This window comes from Poecilia formosa, unplaced genomic scaffold (assembly GCF_000485575.1).
Source record: "Poecilia formosa unplaced genomic scaffold, Poecilia_formosa-5.1.2 Scaffold22, whole genome shotgun sequence".
In the NCBI taxonomy this organism is placed as follows: domain Eukaryota; kingdom Metazoa; phylum Chordata; class Actinopteri; order Cyprinodontiformes; family Poeciliidae; genus Poecilia; species Poecilia formosa.
The window spans coordinates 2,227,238-2,249,001 of record NW_006799961.1 but is presented as its reverse complement, the minus strand read 5'-3'; the positions used below and the strand labels follow the sequence as shown (position 1 = coordinate 2,249,001).

The 21,764-nt window shown below is 37.8% G+C and overlaps 3 protein-coding genes across 4 annotated transcripts in view; 1 reads left to right on the top strand and 2 right to left on the bottom strand.

Annotated features, from left to right (window-relative positions):
* Positions 1–306: 306 nt before the first annotated feature.
* On the bottom strand, positions 307–3,992 carry ropn1l (rhophilin associated tail protein 1-like). Its single transcript, XM_016669332.1, has 6 exons — positions 3,852–3,992; positions 3,360–3,492; positions 2,550–2,673; positions 2,148–2,309; positions 1,385–1,560; positions 307–459 (listed from the first exon to the last, which is right to left on the bottom strand). The coding sequence occupies exons 2-6, from the start codon at positions 3,488–3,490 to the stop codon at positions 375–377; spliced, it is 678 nt and encodes a 225-aa protein (XP_016524818.1). The 5' UTR covers positions 3,491–3,492; positions 3,852–3,992; the 3' UTR covers positions 307–374.
* A 782-nt stretch (positions 3,993–4,774) lies between these two features.
* On the bottom strand, positions 4,775–17,801 carry nup58 (nucleoporin 58). 2 transcript variants are annotated; one of them, XM_007547909.2, is made up of 14 exons: positions 17,395–17,801; positions 16,772–16,935; positions 16,633–16,665; positions 14,394–14,660; positions 14,102–14,267; positions 13,887–13,952; positions 13,610–13,784; positions 13,311–13,390; positions 12,976–13,094; positions 12,757–12,839; positions 12,373–12,574; positions 7,494–7,577; positions 6,608–6,706; positions 4,775–6,214 (listed from the first exon to the last, which is right to left on the bottom strand). In XM_007547909.2, the coding sequence occupies exons 1-14, from the start codon at positions 17,472–17,474 to the stop codon at positions 6,048–6,050; spliced, it is 1,785 nt and encodes a 594-aa protein (XP_007547971.1). In that variant the 5' UTR covers positions 17,475–17,801; the 3' UTR covers positions 4,775–6,047. The 2 variants fall into 2 exon arrangements, with proteins under 2 accessions (XP_007547971.1, XP_007547973.1); XM_007547911.2 differs by lacking the exon at positions 7,494–7,577 and having other exon boundaries at positions 17,395–17,800.
* Positions 17,802–18,555: 754 nt separating this feature from the next.
* Positions 18,556–21,764, top strand: part of mtmr6 (myotubularin related protein 6) — a 14,741-nt gene continuing 11,532 nt past the window's right edge. Inside the window, exons 1-2 of the mRNA XM_007547908.2 lie at positions 18,556–18,782; positions 21,168–21,299. Of these exons, the coding sequence (XP_007547970.1) occupies positions 18,759–18,782; positions 21,168–21,299 (156 nt within the window). The 5' untranslated portion in view covers positions 18,556–18,758. The remainder of the gene's footprint in view (positions 18,783–21,167; positions 21,300–21,764) is intronic.

Here is a 21,764-nt window from a genome sequence, read left to right as displayed (position 1 = left end):
GCTGGAAATTGTGCTCTGGTGCTAATCTCTGCCTCTTCTTCGTTTGCTCGGGGAAGAATGAATACCCAAGATGAAAGGCCAGTAATGGTGAGACTGTAAGCTGATAGGTTGCGTGGATGATGAATGAACTTAGGCTAATCCAGGCGAAAGAAAAGGAGGAATAAAACACAGGCGGTGAGGCAGTTGTGTACCTCTGCTCATGTTCAGAAAACAAAAAAAGCAATCACATTAGCCCTGGCATTAGCTGCTTCACCTTTACATCAACATTTAGACAGAGTGAGTATTTCTAACAATTAACGGGACGGGTTGGAGTACTCATGGGTTCTTTTAATAATTCACCACAATGACTCTCTTCCTTTCCTCTGTTGCTTCTTTTAGTCTTCCACAGCCATTTGTTTGAGCACAACCTTCCTCCTGGGGTAGAAGTTGGAAACTTGAATCATGCCGTTCTGCTTGTCGCTGTCGGGCAGAGAGACCAGCGCATTAAGGCAACACTGAGGATTTTCGCAACAGTGAATATCACAATCTCACAAACATCATCTGAGGCAGAGAGGAACTGGCTCAGCTCATAAACTGCCTGTGCTTCTTAGCCAACTGACACTGACTGTCACAAATGGTGGACCAAGCTGAACTGAAAGCAGTGTGTGTGTTTTTCTGCGCTGTCAACACTGCACAGAAAGAAAAAAAAAAAAACATACTGGCAGCACTCTCTCAGCATTTTTAAGACAATGTGATGCTTTTTTTTTTTTTTTTTTTGCTTTTGTCATGCTGCGTTTATTTCAGCATAAATGTCATCAGTCCACACACAATCCCACATAAAAGCAAAGTAAATTCACATTTTATATGTATTCGGATATGGTGTGGTAAAAATTTAAACGATCTGATGCATTATGCGAAATCGTTTGTGATGAGGCCCTGAGCTCATCTTATTGCTGACATGAGAAGATTCAATGTGTGAAGTGTAAATGTACTCATCAGGATCATATTAACTTAGTATTTACTTGCCAGAATACACTTCGGTTATTTTTAAAACTAGAACTGGAAGTGTAAGTTTGTGTCTTAACCTAATGCTAATTAAGCTTTGAGCAAGCTTCTGGAATAATTCTACCTGGATATTTGTTGTTCTCATCAGAGATTTTAGGATTCATTTAAATGATCATTGTTATTTTTAGAATTAAAACCTATACTCTTAAGTTTTGAGAATCCAAAACTTAAGTTGTTTGCTGCCTTAAATGCCATAAATTTTCATACTACGTTTTAATTATAGCATAATGGAGAATTGTGCATAATTCAATGTGATAAAAGTGGTTTCAAATTATTTAAGGTTTAAGTACATAACATAAACATGTAAGTGTAAAAAAAAAAAAAAAAAGAAAAAACCTACACTTGTTGCTGCAGGAGGTGGAGGAAGTTTTCAGTCTGGTCCTCTGGTTCTTCTCCATCTATTTCAGCCAGGTAGGTGTAGAGATGCGAGAAGGTATCGAATGGGATCCTCGAAGGGCCACCCTCCTCATCAGTTGTCAGGATCTCACAGGCGTGCTTCATAGAGCTTATAAGAGACTGGGGAACGCCGACGACGGAAGTGCAGACAAAGGAGTTCCATGCAAAATAAGAGAAAAATAAATTGGCAAGAAAATTAATATGCATTCACCTTTGAAAAGCAATTACATGCCACATGCTACGTGTATAAGGAAATAGACAAGAGCCCAATGATATAAAATAAATAAATAAATGAACGAGTGTAGATCGAGACTGCCCTCATGTGGTTTAAGTGTTCAACAGACTTGAAACGCATCTTTTCCAAAACTACACAGGACTTTCCTGATTCCTGGCTGTTGTTTTCTTTCTTTCTTCTTTTGCAGACACAAACACATCTCCCAGGAATATCTATATGCTGAAATAAATTCTCTTTGATCTGTCTCCAGTGCTGTTTTTCCTAGGTGGAAAAACGATTGGCTTAACTGGAGAAAATTGATTTATGTTAAAAAAAAGAAAGAAAAAAAAAGAGGCTGGTTTGTTCCACTAGACACTCAGACGAGGAGATGAAGAAACACAACAACTCCTAAGGTTCTCCTCCTGTGCTTTAACCTTTAGATTAAGTAAGAAGCAGCTTTAGAAATTAGATTTTGCCTTGCGTTAGGCCTCACCCCTCCAAGAGCACTACAGCCCAGGGCAAAAAACTCCATCCAGTTGATTTCCGAACCAAAGCTGCCCAACGACAGCAGAGCCTCCAGTTGTTCCATGGGAAGACAGAGAGCCTTCCATTTCAGCTGCACATCCTCTTTGCTGCATGTTTCCTTTGGAGACAACTGCGACGGGGCGGGAAAAGAAGAGAGATGCAAATACGTAGGTGAAAACTGTGAGCGTACGTATGTGCATCCTTATTGGAATATCCCAAACAGTAATACAGCACTGCTTTTAGTAGACATGTTTAGTTGCAACGTCAGCATAAGTAAAATCTCAACATAGACGGAAAGAGGGATTTTCATTAAGAAGGTAAAAAAAAAAAAAAAAAATTACAACAAGAGTTTTGAGCAAACTCTTCCTACCTGCTTATGGAGGATCTTCAGTAGACCTGGAGTCAGTCCAGTGTCAGTCTTCTGAGTGGCAACATTCATCTCCAGCCTCTCCTTTACTGGAAGACACTCCCCTTTGGCCAGTGCATGAAAGTATCTGGGATGTAGTTATGGCATGTAATAACCACACATTAAATTGATGTAGAGTGTAACAGCGTAAAAATGAGCATGTACACATCAACCAGTTTATAATATTTAATAGCTGGATGAATAGAGGAGTTTGCTCAAAACTCATGCATTGTTTGTGACACTTCACCCTGTTTGATCTTTATCTTATTTCAGCAATATTTTGATATGAATTTACAGGCAGGGGTGGCTTTCGGTATCTCTCAAAGGAAGCAGATCTTTTGTTTTACCTCAATTATTTTTTTTCCACAAAGGAAATTGCAACATGTTGCTCGATTTTAGGTTTTCCTAAAAGCTCTGTAGGTTAACACAGTAGTAGACAGGACAATCCTTAGGGCAGAAAAACAAACACCCTGTATGCTTCCAATTCAGCCAGTATGTTCAACTTTTTATTTATTTATTTATTTATTTATTTATTTATTTATTTATTTATTTATTTATTTTGTTAAGAGAAGGCATTTAGTTTAACCACAGAATCTGCGTGGAAGCGTCTGGGAGCTAATTACAGCCTGTCAGTAGTAAGGGAGAGAGGTGCTCAGGTGAAAGGTAGCTTGGAGACGCATTTTTGTGAATTATTTGACGCAATAAATAAACCACAGCAAAGTCACACACGTCTATCCAGAATCCCAAACGATGTTGACGACTTTTAACACTTACGCTGAACACCACTGGAGCAGATCTTTGGGCTGTGTTCGGATAGCTGCCTTGGTGAAGCTTTTCAGGATGTCTGGCAGCTCGGGAGGGATGTTGATTTGCTGGGCGCAATAGAATGTGTCTGGAAGAGGCATGCCTATAGTGTGTACACATTGCAAGACAGTCAGTCAGGTTAGCAGATAACAAACAAAACCAATAGAAGACGACATGATGACATATTCTTGACTTGGAAGCATGACTAATTTTGTCCACAACGATACATAATAGTATTAAGTAAAATGTTTAACTATAAGGTAAAGCCACCCGAATCTATCCAACTAAAAGAAAAAATAGTAATAGGAAAAAAAATATTACATTTAAATGAGAAATAATATAGATTTTTGATCAGTTATTTGCTCAATTCATTTCGGCTTATCTTTTTTCACTTAGACGTTTTGTTATTTTCAGTTATTTCCAGCTGATTGAAACAATGACGAACAATGTTAAGTTACAGACCTGGAGAATAACGACTGTGGACAAAGACTAAAATTAAAGGCGTTTAAATTAAAGGCGAGCCGAGCGGTTAAAATGCAGCTATTTCAAACATACAGTATTGTAGTATGTTTGTCGCCTGGCAACGGAGTTCTTCTTCAGCGGTAAGGAGTGAAGAATGTTGTCATGTCGCCCTCTTTCTTCCTTCTGCCTGTGTAAAAATCGTGTCAGATTAATACATCGCACTTCCACGGTAATGATTGAGTGAATGTTATACTTTGAGGCAAAATATGGTTCATTATTTCCACGATTAAACACACACGTGTATAGTTTATTTTTTTATATAAATATATTTAAAATATTTTTGCGCGTGTTCACAGGACAGCTTCGATTTTTTTTTTTTTTTTTTTCTTTTGGGGGGGTTGGGAATGGACGTGACTAAATGTAAAGCACATGTTCATCGTTAACTTAAAAACTTCTTCCACAAAATTTACGCCAAAGTTGCTCTGCTGTTGTATGCAAATGCCCTGTTGTGAAAAAAGTATAAGTAAAACAAATAGCACTCTGGAAACCAGTTAAAATATTTTATGGTACAGCTGTCCAGATCTCTCACATTTCTTTACTAAGAAACAAATAAATCTAAACTAAAAAGATCACCAAGAAATCGTGCATAGAATATTAAATGCAATTTTGAAAAATCTATATCAGTTATTACAATTCAGGGGAATCAGATAATTTACTGACAAATATTGTAATTTGAGCTCACAATCTATTTTTTTCAGATTTTCAATTTGATTTTTTAGGAAATCAAATTGGAAAATGTATCATTTCCTACACAATTAATATATCCCTTGTAATCAAAAGGAAAACCATCTGCAAATTATCTTAGAAAACATTCTGCAGAAATTCATCTGTGGCAGCCAAAAATTCAACAAAGTGACACTACAAACAGGCAAAAGATTTTATTATTAAACAGCATCTCAAAAATACAGATCTCCACAGACCGAATAGAAAACAACAATACAACTACAATTATTTGGTAATAACCAAAGAGACACAGACAAAAAGAGACATAGTTCTTAACCCAACGCTCAACGGAAGCATGATAGCTGAGTGACAGGCAGATTTACACATTCATACGATCACTATCAGATCACGTACACCGGATAGTGCAAACTTTATCTAGCACATGTATAAAACGAGCAAGCTGAATATGCTTGAGAAACTGTCAGAATAAACTTAACATTTCATAAGCCCATGGAGGACAAGAAGCACAGTATTTTTCCCCATAGTCTTAACAACACATTGGTGAAGAGGCAAAGAGAAATTCTGTCTATGAGAAATTATCAAACAATTAGAATGCATCTCAGCAAAAACAGATTTTGTGGACATGACATCGGAAAACCCACAAGACCTTTGTGTTATTTTAATTTCTTTTCTGAATGTCGTAGCTTTCTTCACTTGATACAAAAATAAAATGGCATCTTCCTAAAGACACATTGGACAGTCTGGGACCTAAACTCTAGGATCAAATGTTCACTTACACTGGTAGACTCCAACTATACTGTTCCCTTTTCCCTTTATCTCTTTAAAACAAAACAAACAAACAAACAAAAAAACTCTTTGGACGCAACTTGAGGGAAGTCAATTGCACAGCAGCTATGTTCTGAAAGACTTTTTGAGGCAATGGAGAGAAAACTACAGTTCATCAGAAAGCACAAAACATGTTTATCTTATACAATAATTAGACAAAACAAAAAATCTCAAAATAACTGAGCAATTTGTTGTTGAACCAACTGTTTTTGCCTTAGCCTTTCTCAAAGCATTGTTACACCACAGACAAAAGTGAGAAACAAACTGTTAGAGGAAATTCTAATGGGCATAATCATGCTTCATAGCTTCATCTCGCCATCTGACACTGTGCTGATGGCATTTGTTGCCTCTTTGCTCACATCAGCTATGGCATAATAAAATAATGATAAACAAAACAGGACAAATTATGCCATATTGTCCACATGATTCGTTCTTTCCAGGTTGAAATAACATAACTCAAAATAGTCTGTTACATGATAGAATCTTCTCCCTCAAAACGATGTTCCTTGTTTTTTAAGGTAACAATTCAACTTAGCACTGTTTCTACACTTTAAAGGAGGCCAACCTGTTCTTTGCTACAAGCCACTAGTTGGTCAAATGCTGTATTATTCTTTTCTTAATCTGTTTCTATCTTTTCCCCCTTTTATTCCCAGCGGGGGGCTTCTTCAGCTGGAGAGCTGGGGTTGTGCCAAAGGCGCCGCCTGGCTGGTTGGAAACGCCAAACGTCAGCCCAGCAGACTGGTTGATGCCGGGGTTGCTGAAGTTGAAGCCGGAGCTGCTGGTGCTGCCAAAACCTAGGGATGCAAGAGGGTCAGACAAAAAGATGACGTAGGAGGTTTCACAGAAATATTTTAGGACACTTAAAAGGTAAGACGGGGAAAGACTGACTTTTGATGATTGCTTTTTACATACGGACTTCAACGTCTGAATTTAAAACCGACAATATTAGAGATTAAGGTCTGCCCGGGGTGTGTGGACATGCATTCGAACACATTTTGTCGAGGAAAAACGTTGTGAAGCTTACTGGAACATGCTTCACTTCTTAAAAACACTTCATCCTCTATCCGTTACTTAGATGACTAAAGAGCAGAAAACGTAATTAAAAAGAGACAGGTTGTACTTTTATTAGATACTGCCTTTATTAAAGCTTGTTTACTGAGGCATGTGTGATGCAGATTTCCATATACCTGCACTCAGACTGCCCCCTGCAGGCTTATTGGTGGAGGAGAATCCAAAAGAAGACCCCCCAGTTCCAACACCACCAAACCCTGGCCCGCCTCCAAAACCTGTGGGAGAGAACAACAAGGAAGTCAGATCGAGGTAGGTGTGCAGCCTGCACTGAGAGCAAACAATGAGCAAACAAGGAGTGTATGCACCTGCTCAGGAGTGTGTGCACTCCTGAGCAGTGTCTCAGGAGTGCACACAGACAGGCATAAGCAAGCGTAAGCAAAAAAAAAAACAAACAAAACAAAGGAAAAAACCTCAGCTGGATCATTAAGCATTATGTAGATCTCAGCGTTTAATTACAGATTACAAAGCAATGTTCTGCAATGCACTGCAAACTTAAGACAAAAGGGAGATGAATGATATGGTCAAGTTTCACAAAATACACTCCTAACAAGGCAAAACGCCAACACTGTGCGCTCAAACCACCTGCTTCCAAACTCTCAAAGGGATGTTTTTAATTTGCAAAAAAAAAAAAAAAAAAAACGTTTAGTGACAGATTCCTTTCGCAGAATGACAAATTAGAGACACATTTAAGCCAAACCTCTCCATTTGTTTCTTTTTTTTTTTCTATCCCGATACGCAAAAACGCAGTGGTTTTTCCTGTGGTGTGAACGCACATTACAGCTGAGAAGGAAGAATAAAGAGCAGAAAGTTGGGGGAAATAAGATTCTGAGCCTGCACAAGTCAGGCCTGCCTCCCTCTCTCTCAAGCACACACAAGAAATTTTATAGTAAAAAAACAAAAACAGACAAAAAAACATTTGGCATTTGAGAAATTGTAGACTATGCAAGATAATGGGGATAATAGAGAGGAGTATATCCAACATATAACAGGCAGAGGTAATACCTCCAAGTGTAGAAGAGCCCAAACTAGTGCCTACTGCTGAGGCAAAGGGGTTTCCAAACCCTGCCCCCAAAGGTGCCTGGGTGCCTAAGGTACAAAAAGACAGGATTTGTTTTACTTTTATTAATGTGCCTTTAGAGTACAAGTTAAAAACCAAACAGCAAAATTATACTGAAAAAAAAAAGTTTCTAAAACTCCCCCATTAAAAAAATGACTAATTTTTAAAATATAGCAGAAAAGCAGCAATCTGGAATCTGGATCTTTTTTTTTATTATTTAGGTCTAACCTATTTCAACTGACTTTCACTGATTACACTTTTTTTAAATCTGATAGAGGTAGCAGGTTTGAAATGAACAGAGAATGAATTACAATCATCTCTTATTCTTATCTGATTTTTTTTTTCATTAAACTTGAGGTGCACATGGTGTTGGTTGATGTGCTCGTCGGTGGAAAAATGATAATTCTTAGTTTTGCTGCATTCAATAAGCTGGGGAAAGAAACCGACCAAAGATGATGAAGAGGACAATATATCAATTCATTGTTTGGTCTATTGATTGGTGTATAAATCAGTTCTGCAATGCCTGAACTAATTCATGTATAGTGCAATATAACAGATTTAGCTTTTTTTTCCCCCTTTAAAACAAAAGCTACGGTAGCCATTTTTTACAGTTCATAAGTAGAAGTATGATCAGAAAATTCAAGATCTTCTACTACTCTACTCTAGATGCAATTATAAACATCAATTCCACTTTTTTCAAAAATGCTACAGCTCCTTATAAATGAAGAAAAAAAAAGCCTGATTGCTAGTTCTTTCACTCAGAAACTTGTCCTTTTTCCCTTTTTATGCAGTTGTTTCTTTCTGTACTGCCCGGTTAGCCTCCACTGCTAAAACAACTTCAGTCAAAAAGAAACAAGGACAAACGTTTCTTTGTTTAAAAACTGATTTATTGTCAATTTAAATGCAATTCCACTTACATAAACACAAACATTTAGGAACAGAATTGGCTATTATTTGCTAACTGCTACTGCATTTGACAAGTTTCCAAATCTTCAAGATTTCTGAGAGTGAATGAACTAGCATACGCCCCTCCTAACAAAATGCACCACACAATTATTGTATATAGTTTATAAAGGCACACCATATTATATATTAATGTATTGTTATGAACAGGCATTGGATATAGGTTTAAACATACCATTATAAGAACTACAGATTACGATAAAACAAAATCTGAAATTGGCATTTGTGATTTAGCTTCAGTGTAAACTGGTCAAAAAGAAAACTGTGGAAATGAATGTACAACGTTCTGTAAATTCCCGGAGATATTGACAAGTATAATTTTTATGTTTGAAACTCTAATTAATAATAATAAAAAAAGAAACCTACATGTGATTGTTTCAGGCCAAAAATGTTGGCTATAAAGTATAGAAATACAAAGAATAAGATAGAGAGTAAATTTAAACATAAAAAAATGAGGCTCAGTTTTCTGCACGGTTGTGCCAAACCTGAAGAAAAAGGAAAACTGAGGAGTTTGTCATTAATTAAGCAGGTCAAGAACAGAAAAAAATTCTGACAATCAAAAAAATAAAGAACTTCACATTTTCCCCCTGCATCATAAAAAAAGAAAAAAAAGGGAAGTAGATGGGGTAACACCTGCCTTACCAATAACATTCAAAACGATAACGGCATTCAAATGGAGAGAACTCACAGACACTCAATATAAGAAATAAGGCCAGTAAATATCCAGTTAAAAACTTCAAAGTCCAAACACCTTATGAAAGATCGGTTCGTGTTCTGCATTTTCTGTGTTATTGCGCCAACTGACTATGGAAGACGGCGTGTTAAATGTTAATGGAAGAAAACATAAAAATGAATAGAAGATAATATTTTAGCAGTCTGACTTCACAAATGGTTAGGCTTAATAAATAAGGAATGAAATATTCAAAGTTATGTGTTTTTTTTTTTGATGCAAAGTGACCATTGAGAAATAGAGTGGCTCACTCACCGCTATGACTAGCAGCAACACTAACACTATTGTGTTCATTGGCTTAAAAAGAGTAGTTGTTTTTCTTACTATTATGCTCACCAGGTCAAAAACAAAAACGGAACCTTACATGGCGCACTGAAACATGGCAAACTGTAAATATGAATAAACAATGAGACCTCCCTGACCTCTCCGTTTCATTTTGGCACCAATTGTAGATCACTGGTAGCTGTGGACCAGCATGAGCAGCAAATACTTTCTTCTAACAATTAAAGAAGCATAAATACGATCTCACCTGACTCGGAACCAGCTGAGACCAACAAAGTGTTCAGTCTAGAAAAGTGAGAATTGTTCATAGGAGGTCATCCAAAGGGAGTACTACTATGTTTAAAAAAAAATAAAAATACATCTGACAGCTTTCAGTGAAGTGAAAGTAATTTTTAAATGGACCAGCCCTGTTAAGCCGACAGTAGCCCTTAGGTGAAACAGCTTTTATCAAGTAACAGTGGTATGGCCTCCAGGCGAGCAACCCTACCAAATGGATTAAAGTGAGAAAGAGAGCATCTTTGTGACTGTTGAGCAGGATTTCCAGTTTAGGCAATTAATTGGTTCGTATTCTAGTCCTGAGTCTTTTTGGCATGTTCCCCCTTCCGTCTCAAAAGATACAAGTCTAAACAATACCAGGTCAACACAATCATTGGGACACTGTCAAGTATTTAGGTAAAACAATATTTTAGAGGTAAGTGCCAGCCAGCAGCACATTTAGTGTTGCGTTTGCTGCGAAACTAAACAACTCTCAATGTTATTCGTAGCTCGCACTAAATTAAGCACATGAAAAACAGATAAAATAAATAGTTTAATAAATACAATGTGTGATTAGGATTAAAGTTTTTTGTTCAGAGAAAAAAACTCATTGAAAAAAGATGACAATATTGCTAAAGTCTATCACTGAAAAAAGGTAATCTCTCACAAATATGCAACAACTTTAAATGAAAAAACACTCTGGAGCGCATTTAAAACTGCAAGCATCCCCCTATTGGGCAGCAAGAACATACAAGGTTGCAATTACCTAGTTAATCTGTATCAATTCAGCTTTACATCAAAAGAGCAAAAAAAAATGACTGGAAGCAGGCAACAAGGTGGCTTTTTACTCCTACCACACATGTGGATCTCACACACAGCTTCTATCGTTGCAGGAGATGTCTGAAATGTTTCTTTGTGTAAATAGTGAAAAAGCAATGGATTCCTCCTTGGCACGTATGATCAAATGTGGTTGGATTGTTAATACAATTTATACTAAAATTTAAAGCGAGGCTTATTGTGATTCATAAACAGTCCAAGAGCAGCTGAAGATCTTTTTTGAAAAAGAAAACAGCTGAAGTTTACAGATGTTTGCGTTTCTGCCATTTGTGACATTAGTTCAACTTTTTAAACTCAACCAAGCAATAGCTTTACAAATCTACAGACTGTTAAATTATCATACATCAGAAGCCCTGATATGCCTGTGTATGGTCATCAGATGTCACTTTTAACATCCCAGATATGACTGCACATATAATAGATGATTGTTATTTGACTTGTAAAATATTTTTTTGTAAAAGAGCTAAAATAAATACTTGAGGATATCACTGAAGACAGACAAAGAGCTGATTTGTTGGGATACTGCAAAGGATTATTAAATCAGCATTATTAATTAGTCTGCTCATGTTGTACCAAAATAACAGCTATATTTGTTTGAAATATTTGATTAAAAAAAACAACATGTAATTAGGAACCTTAAAAGAACATTTGGGAATTATCTGTTTCCATTAAAAGTGAGCTAAGGATTCACAGTAGCCATTAAGAGCCAGGTTTCTCTGAACAGGGCGTTTTTTTTATATATATATATATATATATATATATATATATATATATATATATATATATATATATATATATAGGGCATTAAAAATAAAACCTAAAACTCTGCTGTTGATCATCTCATTAAAAACTTGACCAACTGTGTTTATAAATATTTCTTTATAAAGAAATATTTATAAACACACACACACACATATATATATGTATATTTTTTTTAAAGATTTTCCTTTCCAAAACAGCAGCAGAGCCACGTTGTCCACTCTGCTTAAAATTTCTACTTTGAGTGTTAGAAAGCTTGTACCTTGATCAACCAGAGACCCCTCACCGCCCTCATAAGAAAAAGCTGGACTGAAAAATTTAACATTTTAATATATAAACAAAACATCAACAGCTCGCCTAATTAAACGTAGATCTACAGCTCTGCGCAGTATTTCGATAGCTCGGTCGACAAGTTCATTTGTCATCTAAATATAAATCACAGCAAATTTCTGATCCTAACTCCACCTCATAACATTCACACGTCAGGCTCCTTTGGATTGTTTGAATGAAAGAGGATCCCTAGTGATTTACAAACTGGAATATTTCGTTCTAGGCCTAAAAAAAAAGTAAAGAAATAAATACTACAGGGTCTGGTGTTCGTTGTGCACATGTGTTACACTTCCTTACTTTACTTTTTGTAAGGTGCATAAGATAAGTGTCTATAACCCACAAAGTGTTTTTAAATTAGCAACAGGCTAATAAGGCAGCACAAAGGTTTCCTGTCAGAACTGTGCAGATTTTTTTTCCTTTTCATTCTCCCTTTTCTTTGATAGTCACTCATATTTTAGAACCAGCTACATATGTTTTAGTCCAGTTATTTTCAAATAATTCTGCCTGCCATATTTTGAATGTTTTGCTCCCAAAATGTAGTAAATATAAAAAACACACAATCATCCCGTCTACAACGCTCTAAGACTTAACAGTCTCCTTTGCCTCATTGAACATCTTAAACAAGGTGAAGATGAGGAGAACTTTCTAAAACTTGAAGGCAGTCAGACCTGGAGTTGGCTGCTGTTGCTGGGTCAACGTGGCTGCCATAGCAACAGCTGCAGCATTGGGTACACTGGAGAACGGGGCAGGTCCGGTTGTGACATGTGGTGCGCTCTGCCATTTCCTGTTGGAGGCTCGTTTGGACTCAAAGATGTCAGTAGAGTCTTCCAGGAAGGCTCTCCGGTAAGAAAGGTACTGATGTTTCAAGATCTATTGTGGAAGAATAATAGTAGTAGAAAAAAATTACTTGCAGATGACAAATCCAAATGATCACATTTTCTTAAAATACACAAACATTTTGGAAAAAAATACATTATACACAAAAATATATATTTTACTGCTGGATCTTTTTGGAAGAAATTCACACATTACAAAAGAAGAAAAAAACTGACCTTAACATTTTCATGGACAGACTGAAGCTGAGCAGCTTGCGCAACAAACGTTTGGTATAACTTCTGCAAGGCCAGAGTCAAATCTGTAAATGGAAAACAGACAAAAAAAACAAAACAAAAAAAACAACAACATTATAATCACATTTTATGTCAATTAATCAACAGGCACAGAAAGCAAAACCATTTAAAATAACAATGCTGTCCAGATTCCATTCTTGCCTTGAGGGGTGATGTGAGAGCCATTGCTCTGAGTCGTCAGGTGGTTCTCCAGTTCCTCTATCTGCTGCCGGAACTGTTGCAACTGCACCTCAAATTGGTCCACCAGGCTACGAAAATAACTGAACAGGACAAAAAACAGAGGTGAGAACCGGCACAACAGAGGAACAAGGTTCTGCTTGTCATTTGGTAGTCAAATGCTCTAGCTGCAAGACACCTTCACACAATTTTACAATCTACAATTCAAAAACATTGGTGATATAGAGATTAATTTGCTTACAGTCAAATTAATGGCTGCAAGCCATGCATTCTTGCACTGGATTTACTTAATAACTCACTCTGATGGAGCAGTGTTTTCATGCTGAAGTCCAGGGGGCGTCTTTTGTGTGCGCAGTGCTATGTCAGCATTTTTAAGCTCCTAACAAACCAAATAAGAATAGTCAACCGGTTGCATCATCACTCTGCCCTCATCGTCCACAGAGGAATATGCAACATTAACTACTGACACCCTAGAAAATTAGAATTGGCATTAGAGCACAGATGAATATTTGTTTCCATCAGATTCATCCTACAGTGATTTTTTTTTTTTAGAAACAGCTAGTGCATTTTCATTAGTTTTATTTTTTCCCCCTTTTACCTGTGCTGTCTCCAACTTCAGTTTGTCAATAGCTAGAGCTTGGCGTTGCAGACCGCTGGCGCAGACAGAGAGAAGTTGTTTGAGGCTCTTGATGTCATCTTGGACTTTAGAAATAGTCTTCGATGACATCCTGCTTATGTCTTCCTGAACCTGCTTCTGCTCTTTCACAAATTTTCTGTTAAAGTAGATAGAGAGCTGATACTTACAAATCTCTTGCAAATGACAAATCAACATTTAAACATTTTTGTTGATGTTCCTACATATATCAAGTACTTACTGAAAATTTTCAACATCTTGGCAAATGAACGGTGGCAAGTTCTCATCTTTTAAAGCCTTGCTGTCCCTAAGAGAAGAATTTACATTTTCTTAATAAATGCTAATAAGGTAAACATCACCATGACAAATGGCTGTTGAGTGCCTTTTTCATATTTAAAAATGCTTTACCATCAAGTAAAAAAAATTATTTAACACAATTAGTTAAGTAGGACATACTGTGCATTGGTTCCTGATGAGGTGTCACTCTTATTCTCAGAGGAAGTGCTGAAGTCAACTCCACCCAGACCAATACTTGGAGCAGGAGCAGCTGATGCTGCTGTAGAGGTAGCCAATATTGACCCCAAGGTAAGCCCGGTTCCTCCTCCAAGAGTCTGACCCAAACCTGGAAAACCAAATTTAGAGCAGCTTTGAACATTATGAAACACATTTAAATGTATCCTCATTCATTACGTCGTCCAAACCAACAAAAAAACGTTTACATACTCCCGCTTAGATACTCCCGGCCCACCTGAGGTTCCAGTGCTGGAGAAGAGACCACCGCCTAGGGACGGCACAATTGAGGCTGCCGAGGAGCCTGTCGTACCACCAAGACCGAGCGTGAACCCCGTGGCTGAAGGCTGCTGTGGAGCTGTCGATGTCAGGATGGAGCCAAAACTTAAACCCGCCCCAGTAGTGGAGGAGGTGGTGGTGGTGAGCGAAAAAGGAGTTGCAGACGCAGTGGGCTTGTTGAAGGCCAAACTAAAGCCGGTGGCTGCAGATGTAGTGGCAGGGGCGCCTAAAAGACCGTTTACATGAAGATTAAAAGAAAAACAAAAAGAAAAAAAAACTAACTTAACCCTCTGATGCGTGAGTGACTGATTATACAGTCTTCTGTGAGTGGGTCCTTTTTGACCCGGGTTACAATCAATGTGTTTTTATGCTACTTTTGTCATTTTGATTAAAAAATGTTTTGTATAATACTTTCTACTGTGTTTTATTTCACACAAGTTATTTCATGTTTGAAATATTTTAATTTTTCACTTTTTTAAACGTTTTTAGAACAATTTGTAGAGCAAATTTAAAACAAAATGACAACAGCAGCAATTTTACAACAACAATGATGAAATGTCAATAATGGACAATGTTAACATCCATTATGTGTGTGTGGGTGTGGGCATGTGGGGGGGCTGCAAAAGAGTACATTTCCTAAAACTAGCTAGCTAACATTACTGTTTCTATTCTATTATGCTATGTGTATCACACATGTGAGTGTGTGTATGTGTGTGATTTATCTATCCATCATTTATCCGGAGTCGGGTCACGAGGTCAGCAGCCTAAGTAAGGAGGCTCAGAGTTCGCTCTCCCCCAGCCACTTGTTCCAGCTCCTCTGGGGGAACCCATGGCGTTCCCAGACCAGCTNGGTCAGCAGCCTAAGTAAGGAGGCTCAGAGTTCGCTCTCCCCCAGCCACTTGTTCCAGCTCCTCTGGGGGAACCCATGGCGTTCCCAGACCAGCTGAGAAACATCGTCAGCGTGTCCTGGGTCTTCCAAAGGCCTCCTCCTGGTGGGACGTCCCAGGAACACCTCACCAGAAAGGCATCCAGAAGGCATCCTGACCAGATGCGGAGTCACCTCAACTGGCTCCTCTCGACGTGAAGGAGCAGCGGTTCGACTCGGAGTCTCTCCTGAATATCTGACCTTCTCACCCTATCTCTAAGGGAGAGCCCAGTCACTCTACAGGGAAAACTAATTTTGGCCGCTTGTATCCATGACCTCGTGTTTTCGGACATGACTCAAGAGCTTTGATTTTTGGCTCAGCTCTCTCTTCACCACGACAGATCGGTACAGCGCCCGCTTCACTGCAGACGCTGCACCAATCTGCCTGTTGATCTCCTGCTCCATTTTCCCCTCATTGATGAACAAGATCCTGAGATACTTGAACTCCTCCACTTGGGGCACGACATCCTCCCCGACCCAAAGAAGGCACTCTATACTTTTCTGGCTCATTTGTTTATGCATTTATTTCTATAGCGATGAATTTTTATTTTATTTATTGAGATGATAAAAGAAAGATCCTTGAACACATTGATCAACAGGTTTTGCATGTCATTCAGCACACTCTCTCTCTCGGTTTTCTCATTCAGGGTGTCAGACACACACAGACACGCACACACAAATAATAAAGACGCACAATAAAGTACAGGTGGTAATGTTACCTATTTGGTCAAATAACTAGTGTTGGGTAACTTTGAAGAAGGCTAATATGTTGATTTGTGACAATAACGCTGTCACAGTACTCATGATTGACACAAACACATTTGTGAGATAAAAAATAAAGATAATACTAGTATGTAAGAGTTCTTGCTATGTAAAATAATATTATTCAGGGGTGACACTTAGGTCTTAGTGTGTTTGGTTCACAAAAAACTGTTTTCCTGACAGTAACAATTGGTAAGAAACAAAGATTCCCATTAAATTCCATAGGAAATGAATGCGGGTCATTTTGGACCCACTCACGGAAGAATGGGGTAGTAACATAAAACATGCCATTTCTTAAAATGTATAAAAGGTAAATTAAAAAATTTGAATTGCATGATATCAGTAGCATGTTTCTTGAGGAATACCTGAAATATGAAGTGATGAAAACTTTTCATTACAAAGATATTGCAAAAAGATGACCTCACCGGGTCAAAAAGGACCCAGTTACGCATCAGAGGCTCTAAGCTTAATGATAAATCAAACCTTTGTTAATTTTATTTTGTATACATACCTAATGTAAGACCTGTGGGGGCAGCAGAGGATGCTAAAACAATAAAATTCCAATGACGGTTATTACATGATGGATAACTTTTAAAACAATTATGTCAACAACTTCTTGTAATTTTCTGCAATATAAAAGTAATGCTTACTTGAGGCAGGTGTGTTGAAAGAGAAACCTCCCGCAGGTTTCTGAGCAAAAAGAACACCTCCAAGACCAAGAGATGGGGTGCCACTCGTGGTCGAAGCAGGGGTGGCAGCTGCTGTTCCCAGAGGAGTCCCAAACGAAAGGCCACCGGTATTGGCTGCAGGTGTACTTTAAAATAAATAAATAAATAAATTTAGTCAACCATTTGCCTTGAATAAATAATAATAAAAAATCTGATTAAAACGAAGTCTTATCTGCACAGTAATCAACCCTTCTGTGCTGCAAAATTAAACATTAAACCAATTAAAAGAAAACTCTGAAAATAGTTGTAAAAAATTGGTTGGGTAAAAATAAAAATAGGAACAGTCTATAATGACGAGCTTTCGTTTCTATAGATGCATCAGTTTATTTTTGCACATAAGTAGTAGCACAACCAAGAAATCTAAAACTAACAAAAAAAGATGAGGAAACATATTATACCACGCTTTTAGCTAATCCCGTGCTAAGCAGAGTTCTGGAGTAGAACATACTTCGGATTTACAGTAAAAAGTAACGCACGCTTCCTACAAAGTAAAAATTAAACAATGCTAACGTTAGCCACGTCGGCTATTTAAATATATGTATTACCTTGTGACACCACCAAATGTGAATCCTCCACCCGTGTTGGTGGAGCCCAGATTCCCACCGCCAAAGTTAAAACCAGACATTTTGCTATAAAAGGTAAACAATTTGCATTAATAAGCCGTAGGATAAAGAGCTCAAGCGTTAACTGTTAGCAAGCGTCAGTTAGCTCGCATGCCCGCGCGAGAGCAAAATAAGCGTTCTTATCTTTGCTCAAAACATTATAAAATGAGAATGTCTTATCTTCCCAGTGACTCCGGAGCTATTTCACTTCTGAATACTGATATTTTACTCCATACGGTATTGTTCTTACACTCAAGAAAGCTATAAATATCGTACTTTCCGCATGGTATTACTTTTCTATTGCCCGCCTGGTATTTCCCGAATGCAAGTGCATTTTGGGTATTTTTTTTTAACTACATTGCCCATCGTTCCCACTTTACTTCCGGTTAAAGATTGTACATGCGCAGAAATGCCACCGTTGGTGCAGTCATGACAAATCTTATTCCGACATAGTTTTCCAAATAAAAACTACAACTTTTCTACCTTAGAAAAGTTGTAGTTTTTATTTGGCTTATCGTGACGTTAAAATGAGTTAGGAAGAAAGCACATTTAAGCAAGTCACTAATAGATACGTTTGGTGGAATTAAACTAAATTATATACATAGTTTGCGGGCATTGTCTCAAGACAGCTTTTTAATGTTGCTCACTGAGTCGTGGAAATCTTAGTCATTAGTTATTATTATTATTATTATTATTATTATTATTATTATTATTATTATTATTATTATTATTATTATGCATGTGATGTGAGGTCCTAGCAGGACATAAAGTATTGATAAAAAGTATTAAGGAAACAAATAAATACATAAAATAGTTTTATAATTTTACACACAAAAAATGTAAAATTGTAATCTAACAGCCCGTTTCTGCCACTGAGATACTATCAATATGATGAGATAGTATCTCGTCTTACAGGGATTATAATAGTGTTCACTTTAATATCAGTATTACTTCTCGAAGCAACCAAACAACACAGCATTTTTTTTTTGCCAACTGCCGATTAAAAACAATCAAGAAGACGAAATCTTCCGTAGGAGCCCGGCTCCCCAGTCCCAAAGCACGTTCTCTGCAGAAATGCTCCGTGCCCTTATTTTGAAATTCTCATATCCCATGTCTTGGCGTCACGGTGGGGGACTTTACGCGGATGGAGGACCGAAATAATTGACAATAAACTCATATCGGGTACCACCGAAAAAGTAAAGGGGCTAATTCCACCGTTAGGGCTTTCAACAATCAATGATAGCGTTATCTCAAGAGGGCATCGTGTGAACCCTTGCAGCCGCTGACAGTCTTCTGAACTCGGAGAAATGGAACATATCCGAACGCCTAAGGTAGCTAACATTTTTTGCTATTTGCAGTTGGATGGGGTACAGTCAGCAATCGGGCCCTGTCTTTCTGGTTGGTTTGCAGAGCTTGAATGTCGCTACCTTCAGCATTATGCAGATGTTGAATTGAATGTGTTTTGTTTAGAGCTTCTAGTGTGACGACGAGCAGGTGTCGCTCTGCAGCTCCAGGTGGCAGACGTGACGAGCATCAATTAGCTGTTTTTTTTTCTTTTTTTTTCTTTCTATAACAGATAGCATGACACCCAGATTGTAATATAAGTAGCTACCACCTTTATTATTGATTTGGGTAATGATCCTCGGTGGATCTATTGAGATAGAAACCCAAAGGAAAGATGAAGTTCCATAGAGATAGACTGGCAGACTGATAGGCCTTTTTGCAAAGCAGCTGATCGTATGTCGGAGCTGTAGATCTTTAGCTTTTCTATAACCTTAGCAGATTTATGTTTATTATAACAATGTCCTGGCAAATAATACATTCTTTTTCTGGAAATTAGGACAAATAAGTAGCCCACAGATGTAGTCCAGACATAAACAGGTAGTTCAGTTTAGCTTTGCCAGGCATTTGGAGCTGAAAAGATGTTGACAATATGGCAGGTGTTGTATGTTATATTTCAGTATTAAGTAATTTCTGGCCAGACAAAAAACAACAACAACACAATAACTGGTTTTTCTAGTAAGTGACCCAGATTTCTTTGTAACAGCGGAGAAGGTAAGTGAAACCCATACAGATTAAATCCGATATTTAACACTTTCAAGTAAGAAAAGGAGGCTTTTACTAGAGATGCACCGATCAGGTTTTTACTGGTTTACAGCAATTTCTGATCATCTATGAGGTGCAACCTGATGCTACAGCTTATGACCAATTCCTTTTCTTTTTTTGTTTTGTAAAAGTTTAATAGCTATAACATGTACAGGAGAGGGAAAAAATGCTCAGTCTTTTTAAATAAAGGTATAATGGCTTTGGATGATACAGAAAATGACGGAATTACAATATTCCTCAGCCTACGGATTAAAACATTTCCCTAACACATATCGTATATCTTTTTAATTTTTGGTTAAACATTTGGTACACAAAGGCACAAAACACATGCAATTTGGTTAGACTATTTCTAGAAAGAAAATGGTGCAAACTCTTAGTACTAAATCACTTCAAATATGTTAAATAGATAAACTGGATCGCCGATCAGAGTCAGTAGAGGGAAATTTGAAAAAAAAAAAAAATCCAATTCCTGTCTGATAATTTATCTACTATTACCCAGTCAAGTAGGCTTGACGATGTGAGCTAAAGAAGATTACTTTTTAGTTTAGTTAGGGTGTGGATTTTGGATATTTCATCATACAAGTCATGGTTTGACTTTTTTTTCCCTCTTAACTTGAAGCCAGTTGAATATACAACTGTTGCAGGAAAAAAAACAAAAAACACTGGGATTAGGAGGGTGTGATTACCTGGAGACAAGGTGTGTCCTAACTCTTTGTTAATCTAGAAAACCTGGTATCTAAATTCAGTACTGAGTACTGAATTTAGTAAAGTCAATACCACATATTCTCAGTTGGAGTATTAACAAAAAATGTTTTCTTCCATTTTTTTTTATTACTAACTTCTACCTTCAGCTAAACACAACCCTGACTTCCTGTATCTAATGAGAGCCTTATTTATGACAAAACTCTGACCCTGGGGTTGCTTGGAGACAGACAGGCTTCGTTACGACATCGTATCAGGGAACAGCAGCCTAACAGCAGGAAGGAAGAGGAAGTCTGAGTCAACACTGGCAGAGTTAATGTGGTGTATCGCAGTTTTGGATATTTAGCAGCAATGGCAAGAAATGGAGACCCGCATTCAGTGCCGGGCACAAAAATCTCAATGCCTCTTCAGCATTTTTGCTTTTTGTCATCTAGCAACAGCAAACCTTAGTTTACCCAAGCAAGATAACGTTGTATTCTCTTAAAAAAAAAAGAAGAAAAAAAAAGCTGATTTTAGGTATTTTTATACTTTACATTTATGTATTAACAGATAAGGTACATGTTTTAAAAAAAAATATTAAGTTGATTGGATATGAGAGTTTCCTATCAGAAAAAATAAATCTGTGACATTCATACAAAATTAATCGGTTAATGGTTAAACTTTTGTTCTTTATTTTTAAGTCACTGTTTGTCTGTATTATAAAAGATCTGGCGGCCGAAAGCATCGCCAGGTGGTCAGCGTTATGTAATAGACCTGCACCGAGTGCTACCTACCCACCTTATGTTCAGTTTTCTCAGGTGTTCATAATTCATCTCTTTGTCTTTGATACGGCCGATGTACAGCCAAAGAAGCGGACTTTCCTGCTGAGGCCTCACAGATTACTTCCTCACACACTTGTGCGTTTGCAGGTGGAGCAGGTGCGTCTGGTGGATCGCTTCAGCAACAAATCCACAAATGGCACACTGTACCTCACCGCTACGCATCTCATTTTTGTGGAAAGCGGCTCCAACAACACAGCCTCTGCTGGCCAGGAGATCTGGGTGAGTGGGTCGAGCGGCGAGGCGTCTGCTTGTCTTTTATACGTTCACAAGTTTGGATCCGACTCCACGGTTAGGATTCTCAAAGAGTCGTTGGGGGATGGCGATGCAGTCGGTGCAGCCGTTGTTCAGGAGGTCTACTGGTTTTAAACCAAGATACCGGGATTTGACTGAGCCAGTAAGGCTCCAAATGGTGCGGCGATGGATGGTTAAAATGAGAAACTGCACAAATCATTTCTGACAATCTCATAATGTAAAGGTTAAAAGTAACAAAACTTGGTCCTAATTGTTCTACGTTCTTAGAAATATTTCAATCACTTTGTCGCAAATATGTTATCTTAGGATGGCACTGCAGGTGCAGCCGTGCGGACAAGAAGGCCTGCGACTGTCGTTACAGTTTCTCTACCATCTGAGTTTCTACACTCTGCCAGTCTTTCTATATGTTGTTGTTGTTCTATACCCTGTATA